Source organism: Chelonia mydas, chromosome 1 (genome assembly GCF_015237465.2).
Source record: "Chelonia mydas isolate rCheMyd1 chromosome 1, rCheMyd1.pri.v2, whole genome shotgun sequence".
NCBI lineage: Eukaryota > Metazoa > Chordata > Testudines > Cheloniidae > Chelonia > Chelonia mydas.
In genome coordinates, this window is record NC_057849.1 from 257,391,389 (window position 1) to 257,417,802 (window position 26,414).

Sequence of the window (26,414 nt, forward strand, 5' to 3'; positions counted from 1 at the left end):
TATTTGATTTTAATCTTGTTTTGCATTTGTACTTATTTCCCTTAAGAAAAGTTGATTCTCATTGGGTGGTGTTTATTAAGATGTTGTTTGCAAGTATAGCTTTCACACTAACTTTGGTATTTCTTTTGACTGACCTATACGTACATTGCATATATCTATACATATTTAAGCAGTTATATAGTTTAACATGCATTTATCCGGATTTTTAATTTATATTTAGTATGTTAGAAAATGGTGAATGATGCATTTCTTATTTACTAGATTATTTTTTCACTCATGATTTGCATTAAGTTGCATCTGGATGGAAACAGAAATTAAATTAAAATTCACAAAGACAGAATTTTAAAATTGTTTATTATTTAAAACTTATTAAATAAAGGAAGCAACTGTGATTAGCTAGTTCAATTAATTGCTTCTGGTCATCCAATCCTTCAAGATTTTAGAACTAGTAGATCTCATCCTCCTCTATTTTTATTCACAAATTGAGAGAAGAAAACAAGCTTTCCTGGTTTTTCAACTCCCAACTAGTTTCTTAACTTGGAATGAGTTAGTCACTGACTTAAACTAGTTGAATAAAATGAAACGAAGAAAATATTCTGTGTCTGCAGAAGAGGCTACTGCTGTCAAACGTTGTTTTAACACTTCAACAAGTTCTGGTTCCAGGTGCTTAGCACAGTGACTTCCACTAGTTCAGTAGTTTGACTTTCAAAGAAAGATCAGAAGCTACATGTACTCTTAATATTAACTTAAATATAATACATTCAGGCTCTAACATAGGTTGTCATAATTTCAAAGAGGTTTATCTTAAAAACAAAAGAATATAATTTAAATCAATCAGGTTTAAATAAAAAGTTTAAGTGAATTTTTATCCACACTGCCAGATGTACTTGTTCAGATCAGATAGCCATAAGAGTACTATATAAACATTACTAGTACAGAAAACCGCATGCTGAGGTGGGGTCTGAACACCAAAGCAGGCTATTTATACTGTCTGGAAGAAACTTCCAGTCCAAAACCAGGGAGTAGGTAGGTAGACAGAAGCCCCGGGGACTTTTGAGAAGATAGCTCTGGGGGAGGGGGCAGGAAGGGAGGGAGACTGTACTTAAGTGACAGGTTTCAGAGTAGCAGCGGTGTTAGTCTGTATTCGCAAAAAGAAAAGGAGGACTTGTGGCACCTTAGAGACTAACCAATTTATTTGAGCATAAGCTTTTGTGAGCTACACCTCACTTCATCAGATGCATGCAATGGAAAATAAGTCATTTTTCCACTGCATTTTCCACTGCATGCATCCGATGAAGTGAGGTGTAACTCACGAAAGCTTATGCTCAAATAAATTTGTTAGTCTCTAAGGTGCCACAAGTCCTCCTTTTCTTTGTCCTTAAGTGGACTCTATATGCATTCACACAGCATAGTAGGTTGAGCATCAGCAGCACCTGAGTGCAACCTATACTCCCTAGCTTGATTGATTTAAAGGCACCATCACTCAAGCCAGAAATTTTTGTATATGGACAGGAGTTCGGTTAGGGGCAACACTCGAGCTATAATTTGAGTTAACTTTGCAGGGAAGACAAGCTCTTAGTCAAGCATTTAGTCCAGGCTGTACGCAGTTTAATCGTGAACTGTGTGCTTACATTAGGGTTTCCACTTAATGAACAAGTTTTCAGTTACAAAGCCAAACCAAGAAACTTAATTTTTCAAAACCATATTTTTATTTTTTTAAAAGGCAACTAGAAGTATTTCAGAACTATATTTCTTAAGCAAAAAAGAATTCACATCTCTTTCCATTTTGCAAGGTTATTAGTATGAGAAATAAAGCATTTGGGGTGTGTGTGTGTGAGTGAGAGATTTTTGCATCTGTCGTTGAGTTCCTAAACAAGTCCAGATTTAATTAAAAACAGTGATATCCATTATGGCTTAAGACACAGAATTACAAGATCACTGGACAGAAAGGCTTTCAGAAGACCCAAAAGTGACCAAAAGCTAGTTATGATAAACTTTCCAACATGAGCAGGAGGCAATGTTTAGTAAAGACAAAAAACAAATGGAAGCAGCAAGAACATACCAGCAAAGACACACTGTTCAAAGGATACCCAGGCTGTAAATTTACGAAGTGTTAAAAAGTATGCGCCATCTGTGCCAACTAATCCACCTTTTCATATTGATCCCAAATCCCAAGAACCATGAATTGAACTGAAGTGTTGACCACTGGGACAGCATCATATTAAAAAAGAAAGTTAAAGATGGAAGACTGGGGTGTGCGATAGTAGGAAAGGACTCGACTGCTCTGACTGAACTGACAAGAGGACAGAGACAAAAGTTGAAGACTTTGGCCACGAGATTTCATCTGTAAGCATATTAGGACTCAGACTCCCTCAGAACCCAGAGTTGCTCTATTGTGGGATTTATTCTGCCTTTAACTGATAGTAATAGCATTACACACCCCATGTTCAGGATAGCTTGCCCACTTAAGGGGACAGAGGTGATGATAGGAACAAGTTTCCTTCCTTCCAATTTTCAAATGGATGAAGCCTGGCAAGAGTTGCCTCATCAGAAAGAGTACAACTAGTTAAAGACCAGCCAATCAGGGAAGATGCACTCCCTTATCCACCTGGACAGAGATAATACAACAGTATTACAAAAATATGTTGGACAAGAATATAGCAAGTAACTTACCTAACCTCAGTGGTATTTGCAATAAAATGTGTTTCATGCCAGAATGAGCAAAGGATAGCCACAGAGCAGGGGACAATCCTAAGTTTTAAACAGTGTTGGCAGTACTGCCAGAAGTTCCAGTGTATAAGTAGTTAGCATATTGGTGACCCTTATTGATTTTGCTCTAATCACCATCTAAAGTCAGCCACATGTCAAACTGTAAAGCAAATAAAAGGGTGTGTAACAGAACCTGCGGACACCTCCTTCATCCAGTTAATACTTTAAAATAATTGTCCTCACCATACCCTTTCCTACAATTAGACCAATTTTCCTGTCCCAGATGGATAACACAGGACCCTGGTGTTACAATTCCTGCTTCTTTACTTGCTGGGAAGTGAAAGCCAAGATGACAGTTTGATTTAAAACGGCTTTTTTGTTAAATCAGACTACCTATTGAAAGATTACAATCTATTATAAGCCTTAATTCAAAGGAAACAGCATTTAATACTTGTAACAAATGGTTGCAACTCTTGGGTAGAGAGGGAGGATTGAAAGTGTATGTTACTGAGTATAATTTGAGTAACTAAACCAATCTTTGCAAAAAGTTTGATGCATGGGGGCAAGAGGCAGACTCTCTTTAGAGCACCCCAGTGCTCTTCATGAGAAGATGAGAGGTACAATGGTTTGTGTTATTGCAACACCTGCATTTGTTAAGTAATCAATTCTTTTTTCCATACACTTGTGATTTTATTAAAAAGGAATTTATGGTTGACTTCCAAATTTGGCTGACAGTTTGCTGATGAGGTTCATGACCTTGGGGTTGTTCTGGTACTTGGACATGTTTGCTGGGTTCTGGGCAACATCTTGGAATGCGACCATAACTTCGGGATCCTGCAACAGCAGAGGAAAGATGTTATTGTAGCTTTACTCTAATACAAAAAGCCATAAAACATTTCAAGTAAATATAGCACTAGACCGACTGCTCTGGAGATAAGGAGTCACACCACCTTTGGCTTTAAAGTCTATCTAGTTGGGTCTTGGATGAGAGACCTCTAAAGAAAAATCCAGGTGATACAGGACGTGAAGCTGGCAATTCATTAGGTAGCATGTGAGTCAATACTAAGCTTATCTCACAACAAGGTGCAAGAGGTACCATATTTTGGATGAGATGAAACTGAGTCTGACTTGAAGATATTACAGACACCATGTCACTTGACATGGGTAAGGATGTCAAGTTTGACAGTATTTGAATTTTGGTGACTATGTTCTGACTGAATGTTCCCTCTGCAGTTTTATTTAGGTATACAGAACTTTCACTTTCTTTGCTGAAAAGTTCTTTAAGTATGCTATTAGACAAAATAAAACTCTTAGAAGTGGGAAAAGCAAAACTCTTCCATGCACATTAAGATTACAAATACCATGCTCGAGCTTAAGTAAAGTGTATACTTTATAAAGGCACTGGTGCAGTACAAGAATCACGCTGGAGGCCCCAGTGAAGTCAGCACAGGAGCAGATTTTGGATCTTAACCTTGCATAGGAAGTGAAAGCCATCTATTTTAATGTCCTAAAGACTGAGGTACTCTGGGGTGTAAAACCCAGAGCACAAGGAGTTTGAAATAAATGTGCAATCTAATGTCTTCATATTCCAAGGAGTTTGGGGTTAAAACATCCATATGAAGATAGCAGAGTTGGACAAAGTCTGTCTTCTTTCTCAGCCTATTCAAGAGATGTGCAGACTTTCCCAGGGCACATTCCCCCATCTCTCCCCCAACTTCCACCTGGTAGGGCATCAATGTGGAAGTGTGATTTAAAACTTATGAGAAGTTTCATACTGCAATGATTCAAAACAGAACTTTCATATGCTAAATAGATTTTAGACCAATCAGTTCTATTCTGAGGGCTATTTGCATGCTCAGTTTGACATTTCAAAGTCTGCCTCAGATTTTTCCCTTACAGCTATAGGGATTTCCCTCAGATTTTCACCTTTGGGCTGAGATTGAGCACCGATTGTATCAGCCCAAGAACAAGGAGATAAAGTTATGAAACAAAAAAAAAAAGAGGGAATTTTATTAGAAGGTACTTTGCTATTTTAACTAGTGTGTTTACTGCTGAAAAACAAGATTTTTATCTACACCAATTTTAGCTTCACTGCTTAGCACGGAGTCATAACTAAGATATGTACATTTTGACATTTGACATTTGCACTATTGGTCTAAGTGGCTCTTTTCACATTTAACTCTATGGTGTGCTTCTGAATGATCTTATTGAGCATCTGGGCATGCACATACTACAGTATGTGGCTATCAGTGCTATGGTTGGAAAGACATTTCCATGATAAACTTCTTACACTTCAGCCATTTCTGCACTAGACAACTGAACTGTTCTTAACTGAACTAGTGAGAACACCAGCTTAAATTCAAAAGCAGGAAGTGACAATGCCCAGATAGAGACAGTTAAATACAAGAAGATAAAAACGTGATAGCCACTCAAATGTAGCTTCAGAAAAACAAACATTAGGCAAGCCATTTTTCTCCCTTTCCCTCAACACTCATCTCAGCTGATTCTTTCAGAGACTAAAAGCTCAACAGATGTTGGCTAAATAAAGTTTATTAGAAACAATTTCAACAGGTTGAAACAGTAGATAAAAGGAAGGCTAACACAGGCCTTGAAAAGATGAACACAGTAACAAGTTTGTGGTTTTGATTTTGTGTGTGTGAGAGTAAGGCTAATATCACTCATTACAAAACTCAGAAGAGGACAACTTCAATGGAGACAACCCTAAACAGGACTGGACTTTAGGGGCAATTAAAGTTTATGACTTAACAGGAAACAGCTTCTATAAACCTGGAAGACTAAACTCCTATCTAGGTGTCAATATTAAGTATTACCATTTGCTAAATGTATGCAGAGCCAGTCATTCCAGCTACTTTGCAAGTCTTCCTATACGTTAGAGAAAGGCAGCCAAAGGCCTGCCATGTGGTAGTACTCAAAAGCCTAGGAATCTTTTCCCATTAACTTGCAGAGAATGACTTAAAAAATCAGCACGTGAAAGAAGACCATCACCAATAACTAAGGACATAAGGGCAAAGTTTTGACCTAAAAAAATTTCTTCCAATATTATTCATGAACGTCCTGGAAGCCAATACTGCAGATCACACCAGTTCAGGTAAAGATTTGCTCCCAGGTATTGCGATCATTAAAATTAAAGATGTCTGCATGGGCCAAAGGCATTGTACACATTTTCCAAGCTTAAGGCATTCCAAACAATGATTTCTTGCTATGCTTTTGCTTAGCATAGAAGGCTTCAAAAAGCTATTTCAGTAGGTCAGTGTGCCCAGGGTACTAAGTATTTCACATCTGAAAGTCATCCGGGACTAATACCCAATTTACTTGTTTAAATAAAAAGATCAATAAGACACCTTTATACCTGCCCATGTCAACTTGTCAGAGTGTTTCAGTTTTGTTTCAGCCCCACCCATAATTTTTCTTCAACAACTGCCAACAGATTTACCCTAGGGCCAGCTAGTGGGATGCTTCTCTGAACTCCAACACCATAACTGGTTTAACAGGTATGGAATGTTCTTAGCATGGGAAAAATGGGCTTTCATATATGGTAATATGGAATTTGCCAGATCAGTTCATCCAGCCCAGTGTTCTGCCTTTCAACAAGATTTATCCATACACATTCAAGAAACAACAAGCCTTCTCATTCACAGTTGGGTCAGATCTAGTAGAAGTAGTGTAATGAGAGTCCCACAAAACCATGCAAAAGAGAGGGAGAAAATAGCTCCAAAAAGCTAGAGTGCATGCTGCACTGTACAATTCTAGTTTTGTCTAGAATATCTTGGTGCAATGGAAGGTCAGGAGTATTAATTAGCCACAACCAGCTAGACAAATAGCCTATATAGTCATCCCAGAGTGATGCCTCCCACACTGTTAGAGTTTCATTAACTGCTTGTCATTTGTCTTAAGGGGGGAAAAAAAAGCTCCCAACTTGGATAAGAAAGATTTTTCCTCTCCCTGTAAGTGAGAAGAGAACATATGTTGTGTCCTCATTTTGCATGTTTATGTTTTATGACTACAAGTCCTCACCTGCATGGCTGCAAGAACCTCTGGGTCGCTGAGAATTTCATTGAGACCAGGCATCCCTGCCATGCCTGGCATACCTCCAGGCATACCTCCCGGAAACCCACCTGCAAATAGAAAAAGACAAGAATACAGAAAGGAAGAAAGTTCAGTCATCTATATACGAGCACATGCACATAGCGCAGGACAGCCCCTGTCTTTTACCAGACCCGGTCAGGAAGGTGAACAAACAGGTCTTCCACAAGGCTACTGTTGTTCCCCCAACTAGAAAGTAGGGGGTTCATCACCTTCTCTTCCTGTGAATATATGCATATCATTTCATCCACATTTTTGGAATCTAAGGCAATAAGAGGCTCATAACAATGGCTGCAGTTATTTCAGGTTTACTCACCAAACCAGGTATAGCCTATCAGCTCAAATCCAGTAGCATAAAAAGGGTTTAAGTGTCTGAGGCAGAAGTAACATGGGGCAGGAAGTCAGCAGTGAGACACCTCATGAACAAAGCACACAGTAGAAATCTTAGGCTGAATGCTTAGTCATGTATTAACAAAATAAGCAAAGTGCCATAAGAGATGCCAATTTTGGACACTAAACCAGAATACATCATGTGTGTTGTGCTGAGCATGGGGTGGGGTTCCTGCCCATTCATCAATTTCCTAGCAGAACTGATTCGAAGCCAGCATGCACTTAGCATACCCCACCTCCAGGAAAGTCTTCTCATGTACTGACACAGAAGTCCCAATTTCTCCCCAATACTCATTGCAAACAAAATATAGTGCCAAGAGCATGCAACTATTATTGAAGGCTTATTATATCCCAATGCTGGGAAAGAGATGGGTTCTCTCTGAATAGTACAGAAATTATGTCTTATTAAATGAATTCTACTACTCAATGAACCACAGCTCTCTCCCAGCACATATTTCCCAATATTCAGTCTGAATTTCCCTTCACCCAGTCTCCTCATATTACTCTTCAAGAGAGCCCTCCAGGCCACCCTGGACAACTCCTTTCCTTCCTAAAAGTATTTTTACAGAGTTCTATTCCCCACTTCTAGCTGGCTAAACAATACATTATATTCATATTCTTCTCATACACAACTCTCTTCAACCCAACGATCTTCACTGTTGAGCTCTGAATACTCTCACATTTATTTACTACACACCATGAGTCACTCAGTAGTTCATAGAAAGAGTACCTCTCCCCTTCATCCCTCCAAAAACTAAAGCCTTCTCAAGTTCCTGATCTCACAGCCTTGTCCTTTCACTGAAGGGTATCGAGAATAAATGAAAGCTTTGGCCCTGCCTCACATGAAGAAGCCAACCTCCTTCTGTGCCTGATTAGGATCCCCCAAAAATGAGGTACCTGGAAAGCCACCAAACTGAGCTCCTCCTGCCTGTCGCCGGGCTTCTTCCTCCTGCAAATGAAAGCACATCATTCCAGAAAGAGCAATGAAATGGCAGACAACCTCCTACTACCTAAATGGCCTTTTGGGAAAAATGTCAGCTAGATTCGAGACACTTAAGAGCTGGGATAGTCAACAGGCAGACCGCAGGCCAAATCCATACTGCCAGATGCTTTTGAACAGACCACAAAATCTTTTATTTACTTATTATTGTAGGGGTTTGTTTTTTTTGTTTTTTAATTATTTAAACTTTTCTCTGGAGTCTGGACCCAGACTATACCTTGACCAAGAAATTTTGAACTAGACAAAAAAATAATTGACTACCTCTGCTTAAGAGACTAGTGATGAGGGCCCACATAAGTACCTACATACAACAGAACTGAGAGGAAAACCAGATGGCAAGGTGAAGAGGAGGGTACGTGAGAAACTAGGGGAAAAAAAAAAAAAGGGGGGGGGAGTTAAAAATTAGAATCATGTTCAGCAAAAAACCTTTGTGCTGAGATCCTACTTACTGCAGTTCAGCTGTGGATACGGGCAACTCATATGCTTCAGTTACTGTTAAAAGTTGAATTTTTAAGAAAACCCTTGCCCTGTTGCATGGCCAAAAAGGAAAGTGAAAAGTTACATGGTGGTAGAATTGGTAACTCTCATTCCAGATTCAATAGAATCCGAGGATGCACAATCCACCTCTGATTTCACTGTCTCAGCTAGTCAAGTAACCAAGACACACAACACTTAGCACAATTGGGTCCTGGTCCATGATTAAGACTCCTAGGTGTTATCGTAATACAAATACTAAAACTCCATTTAAAAAAAAATATACATGGAAGGGGTTACATACAATAGAATTTCTACCAAAATGGTTAACCTTGCACCACTCCCAAGATTATGCAACACTTTTTTAAAAAAATGGCTTTGTATCAAAAGCTCACCCTCTGTGCTCTCTCATGTTCCTCTCGGGCCTTCTTTACTCTCTCCAGCCTTTCCTTGATTTCTTTTTCTTCACGCTTTCGCTCATACTTCCTGCGATGTTCAGCAATCTTCTGAGCCTGAGGCAGGAAGAAATAGTGAGTATTCTTGTGCATTTCCAATAGAGCCATCATAATATGGATGTTTTCCTTTGAGATACAGCATAAATTTAGCCACTGAACTAGTTTCAGTGAGTTTTTAAAACAAGTGTTGACGACTTCATCATGTAGCATTAATTGACTTTAGAGATTACATTTATCACATAGCCCTTACAAATACTGTCAGCAGTATTGGGGCCTAACAACATGGCTAGACTAGTCAAAATATGCACTTCCCCAACATACTCCCTTTCTACATGAAGCTCTGGGATTTACCAGTCCCCCTATCATATCATCCACATCATAGAGCTCCCCAACCCAATACCCTTTGGCCAGCAAGAACAGGCAGAGAAAAGCCTGGCCTCTTCCACAGACAGTCAATACCAGTTGTTTGCCATACAAACAGGGAACTTCCACAATAACAATACGAAGAACATTTTTGTTGCTTCCAAAACCACCATCACTGTGCATGCAAAATTTAATCATTAGGGCAAAAGGTCACTTCCTGGTTCTACTTTTGTAAAACATTGGGCTTATTATCTTCTAGAGTGTCTTTATATGTAAAACACTTACATGTAAGTTCCTTATTAAACCAGAGCTTCCCTGAACTCAAGCAGGGAAGGAGAGGTGGAAAAGAAGTTGCTTCTCACAAGTGGCTTGTTCTCCAAATATATTGCCTCTACAGAGTCCCACTGCAGAAGACTTAAGGAAGGGAGACAAGTGAGGAGCCCTACAAGTGGAAAAGTAATTGAAGCACTGCCCTCCTGAAACCAGGTTCTGCTTTCAATAGTGTTGGAAAAATGGCTCCTGTCTTAAGTCACTGAACTCCACATAATAACCCTGCAGATTTCAGATAATGGCATGTATCTATAATTTGCCTGAGGCGGTCATTCCTCTGGCTGAAAGCTCACACCCTGAGACTCAAGCACAAGAACACTACCTGGTACATACATGACTGGATATACTCTTATCCTTTTATAGAGAGCCTTTGAATTGAGATGGCTTGACCTTTATATTTCTCTCTAGAGGCCACACGTGGTCAGCCTTTCTACACAGCTTAGTCCTATATAGTAAACATTCCCTCAGAATCCAGAGTACACAGCCTTACCTCTCCAGGGGTTTCTGGGGCTTTGACAAATACAGAGGCAGTAATATATTGATGTGGAATATGAGAATAAGTGTTTGCTGTTGAGGTCTGCCACTCCTAGATTCTCCTGCCATGGTAAGGACCATGAAAAACAAGGGGTAAGTTTTCAGCAGAACCTAAGTCTCATTTTCAAAAATGACAGACGCTTCACCCTTGTCTACACAATGAGTTTAAATCAAATTTAACAGCATTAGATTGATTTAACCCTCACCTGTCCACACGATGAAGCCATTTTTGTTGACTTGAAGGACTCTTAAAAATCGATTTCTGTACTCCTCCCCGACGAGGGGATTAGCGCTGAAATCGACATCCCTGGGTCTAATTTGGGGTAGTGTGGACACAATTTGACAGTATTGACCTCCGGGAGCTATCCCAGAGTGTTCCATTGGGACTGCTCTGGACAGCACTTTCAACTCAGATGCACTAGCCAGGAACACAGGAAAAGCACCAGGAACTTTTGAATTTCATTTCCTGTTTCACCAGCATGGTGAGGTCATCAGCACAGGTGACCATACAGTCCCAGAATCGCAAAAAAGCTCCAGCATGGACCGAATGGGAGGTACTGGATCTGATCGCTGTATGGGGAGATGAATCCGTGCTATCAGAACTCTGTTCCAAAAGACGAAATGCCAAAATATTTGAAAAAAAATCTCCAAGGGTATGAAGGGCAGAGGCTGTAACAGGGACCCGTAGCAGTGCTGTGTGAAACTTAAGGAGCTCAGGCAAGCCTACCAAAAATCCAAAGAGGCAAACGGCTGCTCCGAGTCAGACCCCCGGACATGCCACTTCTATGATGAACTGCATGCAATTCTAGGTGGTGCCCCTACTACTACCCCACCCCTGTACGTGGACTCCTGCAAAAGGGGGGGGGGGGTCGTCTCACGCAACAGGGATGAGGATTTTGGGGACGAGGAAGATGATGAGGAGGAGGATGAAACCGTTCTCCCCGACAGCCAGGAATTGTTTATCACCCTGGAGCCAATACCCTCCCAAGGCAGGTTCCTGGACCTTGAAGATGGAGAAGGCACCTCTAGTGAGTGCACCTTTGTAAATATAATACATGGTTTAAAAGGAAGCGTGTTTAATGATTAATTTGCCCTGAAGACTTGGGATGCATTCGTGGCCAGTACAGCTACTGGAAAAAAGTCTTAATGTGTCTCGGGATGGAGTGGAAATCCTCCAGGGACATCTCAGCGAAGCTCTCCTGGAGGTACTCCCAAAGCCTTTGCAAAAGGTTTATGGGGAGGGCAGCCTCATTGCGTCCTCCATTGTAGGGCACTTTACCACGCCAGGCCAGTAGCACGTAGTCTGAAATCCTTGCATAAGAAAGCATGGCAGCGTATGGTCCTGGAGTTTGCTGGCATTCAAGCAACATCCGTTCTTTATCTCTGTGTTATGCTCAGAAGAGTGATATCATTCATGGTCACCTGGTTGAAATAGGGGAATTTTATTAAGGGGACATTCAGAGGTGGCCATTCCCACTGGGCTGTTTGCCTGTGCCTGAAAAGAAATCATCCCCGCTGTTAGCCACGCGGTGGGGGGAGGGGTGAAGCGATCATCCCAGAGAATTGTGTGTGTGTGTGTGTGTGTGTGTGTGTGTGTGGCGGGGAGCGACCTTGTACTGAAAGCACACGTACTATGTAATGTTAACAGCTTGGTTCACCATGAAAGAGTCTTCCCATTGTTCTCTAAAAATGTGTCTCTTTAAATACTACTCTCCTTTTTTCCCCCTCCCACAGCTGCAAATGTTTCAACGCTCCCCCTACCATCTCTAGCCCAGAGGCTAGTGCAGATAAAGCGGCGAAAAAAACGCACTTGTGAGGAAATGTTCTGAGCTCATGCAGTCCTCCCGCACTGAAAGAGCTCAGCAGAATGCGTGGAGGCAAACAATGTCAGAGTCCAAGAAAGCACAAAATGAATGCGAGGGCAGGAGGGATGCCTGAGAGGAGAGGTGGCGGGATCAAGATGATAGGTGGCGGCAGCGTGATGAGAGGAAGCAGGTTGCAATGCTGAGGCTACTGGAGGATCAAACGGATATGCTCCAGCATATGGCTGAGCTGCAGGAAAGGCAGCAGGAGCACAGACTGCCGCTGCAGCCCCTGTGTAACCAACCACCCTCCTCCCCAAATTTCATGGCCTCCTCACCCAACCACTCCACCCCAGAGGGCTGCCCAAGCAACAGAAGGTTGGCATTCAATAAGTTTTGAAGTGCAGTGTGGCCTCGTCCTTCCCTCCGCCACCACCCCACCCAGGCTACCTTGGCAGTTATCCCCCTATTTGTGTGACGAATTAATAAAGAATGCATGAATTTGAAACAATGACTTTATTGCCTCTGCAAGCAGTGATCGAAGGCGGGAGGTCCGTTGGCTTACAGGGAAGTAGAGTGAACCAAGGGGGTGGGTTTTCATCAAGGAGAAACAAAACAGAACTGTCACACCGTAGCCTGGCCAGTCATGAAACCGGTTTTCAAAGCTTCTCTGATGCACAGCGCGCCCTGTTGTGCTTTTCTAACCGCCCTAGTGTCTGGCTGCATGTAATCAGTGGCCAGGCGATTTGCCTCAACCTCCCACCCCGCCATAAACGTCTCCCCCGTACTCTCACAGATATTGTGGAGCACACAGCAAGCAGTAATAACAATGGGAATATTGGTTTCGCTACGGTCTGAGTCAGTAAACTGCGCCAGCGCGCTTTTAAACGTCCAAATGCACATTCTACCACCATTCTGCACTTGCTCAGCCTGTAGCTGAACAGCTCCTGACTACTGTCCAGGCTGCCTGTGTATGGCTTCATGAGCCATGGCATTAAGGGGTAGGCTGGGTCCCCAAGGATAACTATAGGCATTTCAACATCCCCAACAGTTATTTTCTGGTCTGGGAATAAAGTCCCTTCCTGCAGCTTTTGAAACAGACCAGAGTTCCTGAAGATGCGAGCGTCATGTACCTTTCCCGGCCATCCCACGTTGATGTTGGTGAAACGTCCCTTGTAATCCATCAGTGCTTGCAGCACCACTGAAAAGTACCTCTTTCAGTTCATGTACTGGCTGCCAAGGTGGTCCGGTCCCAAGATAGGGATATGCATTCCGTCTATGGCCCCACCACAGTTAGGGAATCCCATTGCAGCAAAGCCATCCACTATGACCTGCACATTTCCCAGAGTCACTACCCTTGATAGCAGCAGTTCAGTGATTGCGTTGGCTATTTGGATCACAGCAGCCCCCAAAGTAGATTTGCAAACTCCAAATTGATTCCTGACTGACTGATAGCTGTCTGGCATTGCAAGCTTCCAGAGGGCTAAAGCCACTAGTTTGTGAACTGTGAGGGCTGCTCTCATCTTGATATTCCTGCGCTTCAGGGCAGGGGAAAGCAAGGCAGAATTCCATGAAAGTGCCCTTACGCATGCGAAAGTTTTGCAGCCACTGGGAATCATCTCCGACCTGTAACACTATGCAGTCCCACCAGTCAGTGCTTGTTTCCCGGGCCCAGAATTGGCATTCCATGGAATGAGCCTGCCCCATTGCCACCAGGATGTCCAAACTGCCAATGTCCGTACTTTGAGAGAGGCCTGTGTCTATGTCCTCATCACTCTTGTCACTGCGCTGTCGTCGCCTCCTCGCCTGCTTTTGCAGGTTCTGATCCTGATCATACTACAGGATAATGTGCGAGGTGTTTACAATGCTCATAACTGCTGCGATGATCTGAGCGGGCTCCATGCTTGCCGTGGTATGACCTCTGCAGGAGAGCAGAGTTGCAGTTGAAGCGGTGGCTGATGACGGATGCCATGAGAATAGATATTTATAGAGAACGACGAGAGGACCTGCGAGGTGGATTCAGGAGAGCAGAGTTGCAGCGGAAGCGGGAGCCCATGACAGCCAACATGGAGAAATTTGCTACTGAGACAATAGCAGCACAGCAGAGTTGCAGCAGAAGTGGTGGATGACGACGGTTAGCACCACGCACGTTTCCTAAGGAAGAACACACGTACCCGGGAGCCTATGACAGACAACATGGAGAAATCTGCTATCAAGACAAGAGCAGGAGAGCAGAGTTGCAGCGGAAGCAGTGGTTCAATGACGACGGTTAGCAGTCCTACTGCACCATCTGCTGAAAGCAGTATGGCGTCCACACGGAAAAAAGGCGCGAAACGATTGTCTGCCATTGCTTTCACGGAGGGAAGGACGACTGACGACATGTACCCAAAACCACCCGCGACAATGTTTTTGCCTCATCAGGCATTGGAAGTTTAACCCAGAATTCCAATGGGCAGCAGAGACTGTGGGAACTGTGGGATAGCTACCCATGGTACTGTGGCCGTACTCCGCCGACTTAATGTGCTTAGCAGGGACACACAATCGACTGTATAAAATCGCTTCCTAAAAAAAAAAAAAAAATCTACCTAATTTCGTAGCGTAGACATACCCTTAGAGCCTAAATCTTGCACCTTCAGCCAGAAATATTACTGAATGCAAGAATCCATGGCTCAAAAGGGCCTTTTCATGAATCTAGCAAATAGAGTCTGAAAGATCAATAGGCTTTTAGATGAGAACGTATACATTTGTAAAATGTTTTGAAGTCTCAGGATTGACAGATGTTGTGGTCTCTTTCACAGAGACATAGTAAGCAGACCACCAGCCATGCTGCTGAGTAAAGGAATCTGAGGTCCAGAAGCATAACTCTGTTTCTCTGCTGTGTGAAGGAACACTTGACTCATGAGAAGAATGAATGGACAGGCTGGAAGCTCCGAGAAATAGGTTTGCCATGTCCTGAATGACATGATTAAGACTGCTTTCTCTCAATATGGTAAATGAGAAAAGACACAAAGCAGCTTTCCCTTAACTCCCAGTGTAAAAGAAAGACATTCATTAAGCACTGTGGCTCCTTGCCTGCTCAAGCAAAACTTCAGGCACTTATTGTACTGATTTGTAGCAAAGAAATCCATATCTGGATGAGTCCACAAGGCAGATAACAAGATGAGCCACCAAGACTTTGAGTCGCCACTGGTAATGATCAGCATCAGATGTACGCTTAAAAATGTAGCCTATAACCTAATAGGGTAGAGCAGACAGGTTCACTTCATTTTGGATGCTCAATTCCTACAGAAAGGCTGCCTCCTGATGGAGGCAACGACTTCCACTTTCTCAAAGTAATATATCATAGCTAAGGCTGCAAGTCTTTCACAGAGGTCACAGATTCTGTGACTTTCTGGTACTTCTGCAGTGGCCAGTGTGGCTGACCCTAGGGTTGCCCAAGCAGTTGGGGTGGCCCCAGGCATCTGGTCCCAGGGGCGCCAGAGCAACAGCAGTCCCGGGTTCTGCCTGGACCAGCAGCAGCAGGACCCCGGGCTGCTGACATCCCCACTCATGGAGTAGCAGTGGCAGGACCCTGCCCCTCCTCCCCAAGCAGCAGCAGCACCCCAAAGCCCCCCAGATTTAGTCAGGAGTATTTATAGTACAAGTCATGGACAGGTCACAGGCCGTGATTTTTTGTTTATTGTCCATGACCCATCCATGACTTGTATTAAAAATATCTGTGATTCAATCGAAGCCTCAATCATAACCATGTTATCTGTAGGAATCTACATTAATTACCCTTCAATCTGTGGAAAGATAGATTTATGATAGAGTCTGATGGCTCCTAATTCAAGGAAGAGCATGTGAAGTTTCATTCCTGAGGCTTCCACACACCATGATTAAGTTTGAAGAGTGCTTTTAGGATCTCTACTGAGACGAGTCAACCAAGGCTATTATCTGATTAATCATCCAATTAAACCCTTGAAGATTGCTGTGGGCAAATACTGCCAAAGAGTGAGTACTGGACTTTCTGAAGTGTGATTGTTTGGTTTTTACACCAGACTCAGCCACCCTTGCAAAAGTTGTACACCTGAAGCCTTGCAAAGTTGGAGACAAAAGTGCAGCAGACATCAGGCTCACTCAGATAATTTCACTGGGCCTTCTAATCTAGAGACTTTGCTACCTCCATTCTCTGGATGAATTCTTGGACCATTTCCCTAGGCAGTCAAGCTAGAGTTCCTGCAGAATCTAAGGGGACCTTCTGTGAAGACTAGCCCTTGAGCTGTAGCCAAGATATATTCAGTTTACTGTATAGATATGAAGGAGCAGCAAGGCACAGCATGGTAACTCTTGCCTTGCAGGAAAGACTGATCTTTTAGCAGACAGTCATCCAGGTATGGATATACCTAAGGCCTCCCATACAGATTAACTGTGAACACTGCCAAGCATTTGGTGAATACCTTTAGGGGTGTTGCCAGTCCAAAGAGAAGAACCTTGTATTAGTTGTTGCCGAAGATACTTCCTGTGCTTTTGCCTTATCAAGGTGTGGAAGGAGAAGTCTTCAGAGGTACGGTTCCATACAGTCTTGAAGACTGAGAGGATTATACTCCCCAGAAGAGACAGTTAGAATTTTGTTTTCCTTAGGTAATTTCTTCAATTTGCAGAAATCGAGAACAGAGCCTTTCCCAGTATGGTTGCCAAGACCTCCTTTTGCAGCAGTTTCTGAGAAGAATGCTTGAAAAAAATAAATGGAGTTGAGATATGGTATGGCTTGTAACTGGAAGGAATACCCGTTTATGGGATCTAGGACCCACTGATCCTCTTGCATACGCAGATTCTGAAGCAGAGATTTCAGGAACTTTTTGGATAAAGCCTTGTAGATATTCCAGCACTTAGCAGTGTCCCTCTGAGGCATTTCACGTCTATCTGAAGCAAGAAACAGTGTGTGCCGAGTCAGAGGAACCTACCCTACAGGCTTCCTAAGTGGCTCCATGATCTTAAGCAAGACCCAAGGCAACTAAAATGTAACACTTGATCCTGGTCCATACCTATTAAAACAGCACATGGACTATTTACCACTATGTAAAAATAACAAAGGAGAAAGGGATAGAGTGGTCACAGAACCAACCTAACACGTGAATAAAAAGAAACAGAGGAACCATTAGACAAGATATTTATACCCTCAATTTATGCAATGTCTAACTTGGAGAAATATTACACACCTTCCAACTGTTAACTACTGCTCAGAAATGGCTCACTGATCACATGACTCAGCATGGGATGTCTGCAGCGGTATTCTGCAGAGGCAAATTCATAAAGGAGAATGATATCTGCTTTTAAGGAAAACATATGCTGCCCCCCAGTGGTAGAGTAGTGGAAGAAATTTACTATAGAAATCATGGGCTGAGAGAACATTGCTGCTGAATATTCACACTAGTGAGAGGAGTCCATGGTGTGTCTGAGCCTTAGGAACTTTCTGGAAAGCAGGATCCACTGCAACTATTTGAGTGTCCTCCTCAATTCTGAATACTCAGAGCTGGGGTTACAAAGGGATGCAGGACTCCAACTGTCTCAGCTCTTTCTGCTAAACTCAGATAACTCCAAAGAACAAGAGGGAAAGGGACAGGTAATTATGAATATGCAGAAGCACCACACTCAAAGATCCAGTTACCCACAACTGGAAATGGAAAGAAAAATCAAGGCAGTTTAAACCACAGAGTTGTTTTATAACCTCATCTCTGAATGTTTGATACTGCAAGAGCACTTATGTAGCCCCAAAGGAAAATGTTTGCAACCTTCAGAAGCTTCCAGAAGTCTAACAAGCAAGAATAGGCAGAAGCCACCATGAAGAAGCCAATTTATTCCATTATCCCACCCCCACTTACTCTTGGCTGCACCTCCTTCAGCATGGCACTAGCCTCATCATCATAATCCAGTTTACATGCCAACGCAAGGTCATGTGCCGCCTCCTCCCAGTGACCGAGGAGTCTGGAATTGAAGACACCAATATGGGGTTAGTAGTGCTCTCTCTTCTCATCCTTCAATTTGCAACAGACAAGGTGGTAGTCAATGTCCCTTTACATGGATCCACATGAACCTTGTATAAGTGGACACACAAATGCGCACCTGAATGGTCACAGAAAAGTCAAGACTTGGTGATAATTACTGTAGGTCATGGAAAGAGCCCCAGGAGCATGAAACACTTAGGGGATACTTCCCTGCTACTTTATACTCCTACAACACAACTGCCACTTTTGCTTCAAGAGAAGCCAAATGGGTGCTGTGAAGCCAATTAGTGCCATTCCTCTGAACAGCAGAAAAGAGGTTGCTATTGTGAAAAACAAGGTACTCCCTACCCAAAGTGGCAAGGTATTGTATAGTCAATTAAAATTTTAAAGTAAATAATAGTATCTATTGTCAAAGAGTTTGTTGCTTCCATAGGCTGAGCTGTACACCCGGCTAGGCCCTTGTCCGCCCACTCTGGTCAGAACACCTTGTTGATTTTGGTGTAAGTCAGAAATCCAGAAAAGCTTGCTTTTCTAGTTTTCACCAAAATCAATATGGTTCTGATCAAAGCGGGGAGGGAGCCGAACGGGCCTAGCTTGAGGGGCTTTCAGCAACCTGATTTCAACTAAAAATCAGGCCCACATAGTGTCCATTTGGTGGTGCAGGCAGAAGCAGCTCCCTAGCACCCTAACCACTATTTTCTAACCCTAAGGTCACTGCCTCACCACTATATCATGAGTAACCAAATGGTTATTTCAGTAGAAGTTAGGCTTTTTCAATTTTCCCCAAAATCAATAAGGTTCTGCGCATTGACACACAGAGAATTTCCTACAATTTTGGAATTGTTCAGATGCAGTTTTCAAAAGTTATCACATTACATACTGACAGAAAGAGGACAGAGAAGTGCCATTAGTTTGAGTTCAGAGCCTTGCTTCACTTGGTCAATGAGCCTTGAGCCTCGTTTTGCTTGGCCAATTATATTAAGGATAACACCACCTGACTCTTACACAGCACTTTTTGCCTATAGATCTTAACGTGCTACACAAAGATGGCAAATATCCCCATTTTATGGATCGTGAAAATTGAACTGAGGTGCAATAACTTAACCAGCAGGCTAGTGGCACAGCCAGGAACAGAATCATAAAGCATGGAAATTCCCCCACTCTATCAGGCGCTCTAACACTACTTCAGGGTGTATTGGAGTCAACCACATCAAGGAAAGTTTTAATATTCTGATATGTTAAGGGGAGAGCCTCCATGACCTTGTAAGTAGTTCTCAAGTTAAAACATTGCAGATTGTGATCTGACCAGATCTCATAATTTAGCGCGATGCTCTTGGTACTGAACCAATGCCCCAACATGATTCAAGGGAACGCTGGAATCATGACGTTGCTAAAGGTGCCATTTTTAAGATGATGAAAAACTCTGGTCCTGATGACCAGAAATCCTTAAAGAGTCTATAATACACTTTCCAAAGAGCAGAGTTCCTGAATATTCATTAAATGAGAATACATATTAGACATTTTCAAAGTCCTTTAGAAAACTTTGCTAATGTTTCATTACCAGTTCTGCAAATAGGATTGTTATCCTAGTGATGGTCTGCTATCTTAAGCAGATACCATCCACGATGGACCCTGTTAAGAGATGTATGTAGAACCAATAAGCTTGCCCAAAAGCAAGCAGCAAAAATGGAGTTTCACAGTTGTTTAAGTAGCTTTTTTAGTAACAGTTTAGTTTGTTCCTCCTTAACTGTTATACACCTCCAAAACAAGTTTAAAAACTTTAGAAGATCATCATTCTTGAGATGTGTGGATGCAGAGAGAATAAGACAGTTAACCAAGACAACACCATAGAAAGTAATTACAGAATTTACTGAACTTTGCTTAAAATGGCCAATTTTCACTACTTGAATAGCAAAACTCATTCAAAACTTCATCCTATTTTTTAAAAAGGTTGTCATAACACCTACCCGTTTAATTGTTAATTCCTTATTACATTTAATACTTGTATTACAAAAAGTAAATTAATTTACAAAAATTATAGTATTTCATTACAGGTTTTTGGACATTTTAGAGAGGAGCCTTCATTACTAGTCCTAAACAAGTTTACTTTTACTAGTATAAAGTATGTTAGGATTCTTTGGCATGAAAGACTAGCAAAATTCAAGTTATACCAGTTCATGATTCCAAATCACACAGATAAAAATCATATCCCTACAGTTAAGAATGTTCAATGACCAAACAGAAGATTTTGGTGATGGCTAATAAAAGGACATTTAGTACCAGAAACATTTACATTCCCATTAAATCATCTCCTTCCTCCCCACAAAACATCAGATAGATAAACAATTCACAATCTGTAATGGATTAGATTAGAAAAAACAAAAATTGCCTCCCTCACTAATGAGCAAAGGGAGAGGTGAAACATGGCTGCAATTCTTTACCTGTGAGCTTTCCCTCGCCACTTGTAGGTCTGTGCTGAATCTGGGTTTATTTGAATGGCTCTGTCACAGTCTCTAATGGCAGCATTTGGCTTCTGTAGTTTCACAAAGACACTGACAAAAAGAACAAGATTTATTGTACATATTTAAAAACAAACTCTGACAGGCAAGAAAACTAAATGGAATAAATTTAAAGAATTCTAAAGACAAAAGATTTTGCACTGGTGAGAATTCTGTCTTGGTTACTGAAGTTTGCCATGTAGCTCCTGGACAGGTGAATCATGAGAAAGGGTAGTGCAAGCTTTCATCAGTGTGCCTCAGTCTTGATCAGCAAGAACCACTTGAGGGTGGAAGGAAGACAAAGAAATACAAGGATGCAGAGAGTTAAAGTTCTATGTCCTGTGTTATAAAGGTTTCCTAGTCCTAAACACACAACTCAGATGCACTGTAAAGTTGGGATCAGCAAGGGAAGAAATTTCTCAATTGGTGGCAGGAACCAGACAAACTGGTGCGAAGGGCCAGTTCATAAAACAGTGAACTGAGAGATTAACAGGGATGCTGGGTTTGAGGGTAGACTACATGGAGCACTGGCCAATGACCCAGACTGGACAGAAAGCTGTGCTTGGATGAATGACTTATGGTAAGTCAGTGTCCTTAAACTACTGATGTTTTCTATGTGGTTTTTATTCAGAGAGTAATTTCAGTATTCAAAAACCAATCTGGATTTTGTTCACTCTAATTTTTCTTCTGAAAGGAACCAGACCAAAAAAGCTTTTGGCAGGCCTATCCCAAAGAGGCAGAAAACCATTAGTGACGGAAACAGCGGGTATTTAAGGAATAAAGGCCTATTCCAGGTTGGGTACAAGAAATTAAGGCTTTCAAATTGGTTTTAGTCTTATGGTCTAGTTTCAGAACATGATAATAATTTATAGCTTGTCGCATCAGTTATAACTAGATGGCTGTGGACAAATGAAGGGCCTTATGACCAGTACTGTATGTGAAAAGATGTTTTTGGCTAAATGGACATACGATGGGACCAAATAGAAACCTTGAAGACCATGTAACATTTTGGGTCTCCAACATGGAAAGCTGGGACAGAAACCTTTAGGCCGGAGGTGGGCAAACTACAGCCCACGGGCCCCTCCTGCCCGGCCCCTGAGCTCTACTACCCTACTTGCTCTACTTGCAATTTTGTCCTGGACACTGCTGCATAAGGACTATGACTGGAAGGTACCTTGGACTAAAAATGACCTTGGGGAAGGCAGAATCAAGAACATGCCAACGGCTACAAAATCCTTTCTTAGTGTCATAAGGAGGCTGTCAAGAACCAGTGCAGAAATGGGGAGAGCCAACCGTGAAAAGTAAGAAGTTCTCAACTGCGGTTGTTAACAGAAAATTCATTTTCAAAAGCAGCAGCTTCTCCCTGTAGTCCATGCATCATATAAAGCTTTAACCTTTATACTGCAGCCAGCTCCTATCCCTCCTCATAATCTACCATCAAGAAATTCACCAACTCCTGATAGTTACTGCTACACCATGTAAATAACCACACATTTTATAAAGTTTAAGTTTTGTTATCAAATTAATTAGTGATTAATTAGCAAAGAAATAAGTTATGTGGTGTGACAGGGTCAGGTGAGAATGCTACAAGAAAGTAGTACAAGGTAGATATATTAGCCCCAGATTAAGCAGGTCCCTTTCCCCTGAATAAGATAATGGCTGTTCCAGAACAATCAGGAAGTTGATGGAACCAATTAAGGCAGGCTAATCAGGGCACCTGGTTTTAAAAAGGACCTCACTTCAGTTAGTGAGGCACGTGCGAGGAGCTGGGAGCAAGAAGCTGAGAGTGAGGACTGCTGGAGGACTGAGAAGTACAAGTGTTATCGGACATCACGAGAAAAGTCTGGTGGTTAGGACAAAGACGGTGTTGGGAGGAGGCCATAGGGAAGTAGCCCAGGGAGTTGTAGCTGTCATGCAGCTGTTACAGGAGACACTATAGACAGCTGCAATCCACAGGGCCCTGGGCTAGAACCCGGAGTAGAGGGCGGGCCTGGGTTCCTCCCATTCCCCTATTTGATATAAGAGGAGTTGATCTGGACTGTGGGGAAGGTCTCTGGCCCGTTCCCCAACCCATTAGGTGGGGCAGCAGAGACTGTGGGGGAGTGTTCTACTTTTCCCCATGCTGGCCAGTGATGAGGTAGCCAAGTGAACAGCAGGTTTGTGCCACTAACAAAGGAGCCAAACTGAGGACTGCTGTAAACGTCTGAGGCGAACAAATCCGCCAGAAAGCGCAGAACCCACCAAGGCAGAGGAGGAACTTTGTCACAGTAGTTATGAGCCACTTAAAATTTCCACCTCTCACACCATTTTATCAAAAGTGTTGCAGGAAGATTTTTAAAGATGTTGAAGAATTAAGAGTGTGTTTGAAGCTATACAATTCTGTGTGATACTGTAAGAGTCCCACATTTTCGTAAGCTAGGCTGGAAATACAGTGCAAGCCAGATAGAAAAGGGGAGTTGCATTTGCATGATCAAGATCTGGTCTCAAGCAATGAATTATGGACGTACCTGGTAACCACTCCAGAGTTAGGGACTGTATTCTAAAACAGGGCATAAATCCCTTTATTTCTCCAGAAGTAGGCAACCAAGTGATGTTAAGTTTCATACAGTTTTTATGCCCTTTTATATTTTCTGTGCAGTCTTTTTGTCTCATTTCTCTCCATAAATTTATAATATGAATCTGGGCACTGGTCGAAATTTTTCCTTGTTTCTTACTTTTCATTGTTGACCAATCCAGAAAAAGCTTGATAGAGGTGGATCCTGAGGATATTTAATGCAGCCAGTAGCTTTAAAAAACCCCAAATGCTGTATTTGGGGACATCTTTAGCAGCTACTCATGTTATAACTGGAAGTTTGTGGGCTACACACACAGACTTGATTGATACAGAGGTGTACAAAAGTGATTTTCTGAGGTAGAGGAGACTGGGTGCACAGAAGCCTGATCAATAAGGTGCACAGAAGCCTGATCACATGCAACTTCTGACACAATGGTTAATACACAGCTTTTGACAGACAGTATTCTTCATCTACTACCCACCACAAGTCTGCCCCACACTTTGTAGAACCCCACCTACAACATTAAAAATATACAAAAACTTCATTGAGTAGTTAGGGTTGATACATCCACCATACCAGACAAAACCACCAGGGTTGTGTGTTGTGCGGTCTATAACATATTATAATGGCAAGACATGCTTATTGATGGATAAATGGAGGGTATATACTGTTAAGTTATTTAACTTCTAATTTATTTGGTTTTGTATAGCAATCTCAATGATTTCACAATGATGGGCCACACATATAGCTATACACATGCACACAGAACAACGCTCAATTGGTCAGAACAGAAAGTGAAGGTTAGCTGGACTGGATGACCCAGGAAGTAATTTTCATATCTAAGCGAGAAAAAAAAAATCTAAACAAAGTTATTGCAGATGGTCTTCTTGTTAACTATAACACAAGAATCTTTAGATTTTCCTTAGAAGTAGGGCCCTACCAAATTCACAGTCCACTTGTCAATTTCACAGTCATAGGATTTTAAAAATAGTAAATTTCATGATTTCAGCTATTTAAATCTGAAATTTCAGGGTATTGAAATTGTAGGGATCATGACCCAAAAAAGGGGGGGGGGGGGAATAGAAGGGGTCACAAGGTTATTGGGAAGTGGGGGGTTGAATTATTGCCACCCTTACTTATTTCTACGCTGCTGCTGGTGGCAATGCTGCCTTCAGAGCTGGGCAACTGGAGAGTGGTGGCTGCTGGCAGGGAGCCCAGCTCTGAAGGCAGAGCCATTGCCAGCAGCAGCACAGAAGTAAGGATGGCATGGTATAGTAATGCCACCTTTACTTCTTTGCTGTTGCCTGCAGAACCAGCCCCTTCTTCAGCAGCCGCCACCCTCCAGCCACCCAGCTCTGAAGACAGCAGCGCAGAAGGAAGGGCGGAATGGTATGGTGTTGCCATCCTTATTTCTGTGCTGCCGCTGGCAGGGTGCTGCCTTCAGGGCTGGGTATCTGGCCAATAGCTGCTACTCTCCAGCAGCCCAGCTCTGAAGGCAGCACAGAACTAAGGGTGGCAATACAGCAACCCCCCTAAAATAACCTTATGATCCCCAGCAACTCTTTTGTGCCAGGACCCCCAATTTGAGAAACGCTGGTCTCCCCTGTAAATCTGTATAGTACAGCCTAAAAGCACACAAAAGACCAGATTTCACAGTCCGTGATGAGTTACTTATAAGGGTTTGTTATCCTGCATCTTTCAAACTGGAAGTCCCAAAGAAGGCATATATTATCATGTTTCACAGAGCAGACAAGCCATTTCAGCTATTCCAGAAATCCTTCATATGGCTGCTCTTGCAACTACAAATAATGCATTTCCTCTTATGATTCATCCATAACCTTCCAACCACGTGAGGAATGGAAAAAATAGTGACTGAACAATGTAATAGGAGACAGTCTATCACATCTGGCTTGCAGTCCAATAACTCCCATGAATGATGTGAAACTAAAAGCTATTTTGCTTCCCCCCCCAATCTTTACACAGATTCATAATGTCCTTTCCTCCTTAAGCCTCCCCTCAAATTATAAACGAGCTGGAATCTCAGCTATCCAGTCCATCATGGCCCTTTTAAAAAGACCAGGTTATGTAGAAGAAAACAAATCCCTGGTCTATATATCACTCACCTGGCTCGCTTAGCATACAAGATGGCTAAATGAGGATTCAACTTGATTGCTTCAGTGAACAAGTCAATGGCTTTCTGAAGTTCACCTGAAAGGCAAGTACCAGTAAAGCTTCAATAACCCCACAGTGAGATAAAAATCCAGATTTCCGTCATCTACTGGGTGTTGTGTACCATCAACATAAGAAGAAAGTCACATTTGTCTTAAAGTTTACTGGTATTGCTGAAAACCAACACGACCCAAAATTACAATGAAATAGATTATCTGACTTTTTTTGACTAGTCATTTATTCAGTTTCCCCTTTTATTTATGACAGGTTTCAGAGTAACAGCCGTGTTAGTCTGTATTCGCAAAAAGAAAAAGGAGTACTTGTGGCACCTGAGACACTAACCAATTTATTTGAGCATGAGCTTTCGTGAGCTACAGCTGAGCTGTAGCTCACGAAAGCTCATGCTCAAATAAATTGGTTAGTCTCTAAGGTGCCACAAGTACACCTTTCCTTTTATTTATGTGGGTCTTCCACACAGGAACAGGGGAAAGAAAAACACTTAAAAATTGGAAGTGCAATGGTAAAACAAAAACACACATGGGAACTCATGGATGGATGTAGTACACAAAACCAACTTGAAATTTAGTCAATTTTAAAATAAAAGTTAAATATATCCATTTAACAATTCCCTATAGACAATCTAATGTCAGATGTTTTGGACAAAAATTAATAATCCCTAGAAAGACAGCCCAAATTTACTTTTAACCACTATTAAAATGGAAAATTTTAAATTTAATGTGTTTTTAGTAAGAAAGAAATACCTCCTAAAATACTCTTAAATCCAAAGGATCCCTTTATATAAGACTATTTGCATGTCAGGCCACTTTGAGATTAGCAACAAAAACATTCCAAAACAGTGGAAGGCAGCAGAGCAAGGAAATCATGAAGTCATCAAGATTCAGAGCTAAAGCATATGGACTGCCAAGGACACAACACATGCTGCTGTTAAAACAGATTTGGGCAAGATGGACACATGTTTTTTAAAATGGACATTCCATAGAGCCACATCAGGTTCCCCAACAGTACACAACCAGGCTGCAGAAA

At 42.1% G+C, this 26,414-nt stretch overlaps 1 protein-coding gene across 1 annotated transcript in view; it reads right to left on the reverse strand.

Moving 5' to 3' along the window:
- Positions 1–1,690: 1,690 nt before the first annotated feature.
- ST13 (ST13 Hsp70 interacting protein) overlaps positions 1,691–26,414 on the reverse strand; it is a 32,429-nt gene continuing 7,705 nt past the window's right edge. The window contains exons 6-12 of the mRNA XM_037882356.2: positions 25,325–25,409; positions 20,590–20,700; positions 18,026–18,128; positions 9,073–9,189; positions 8,101–8,152; positions 6,745–6,845; positions 1,691–3,543 (exon numbers count right to left, since the gene is read on the reverse strand). Coding sequence (XP_037738284.1) covers positions 3,415–3,543; positions 6,745–6,845; positions 8,101–8,152; positions 9,073–9,189; positions 18,026–18,128; positions 20,590–20,700; positions 25,325–25,409 — 698 coding nt within the window. The 3' untranslated portion in view covers positions 1,691–3,414. The remainder of the gene's footprint in view (positions 3,544–6,744; positions 6,846–8,100; positions 8,153–9,072; positions 9,190–18,025; positions 18,129–20,589; positions 20,701–25,324; positions 25,410–26,414) is intronic.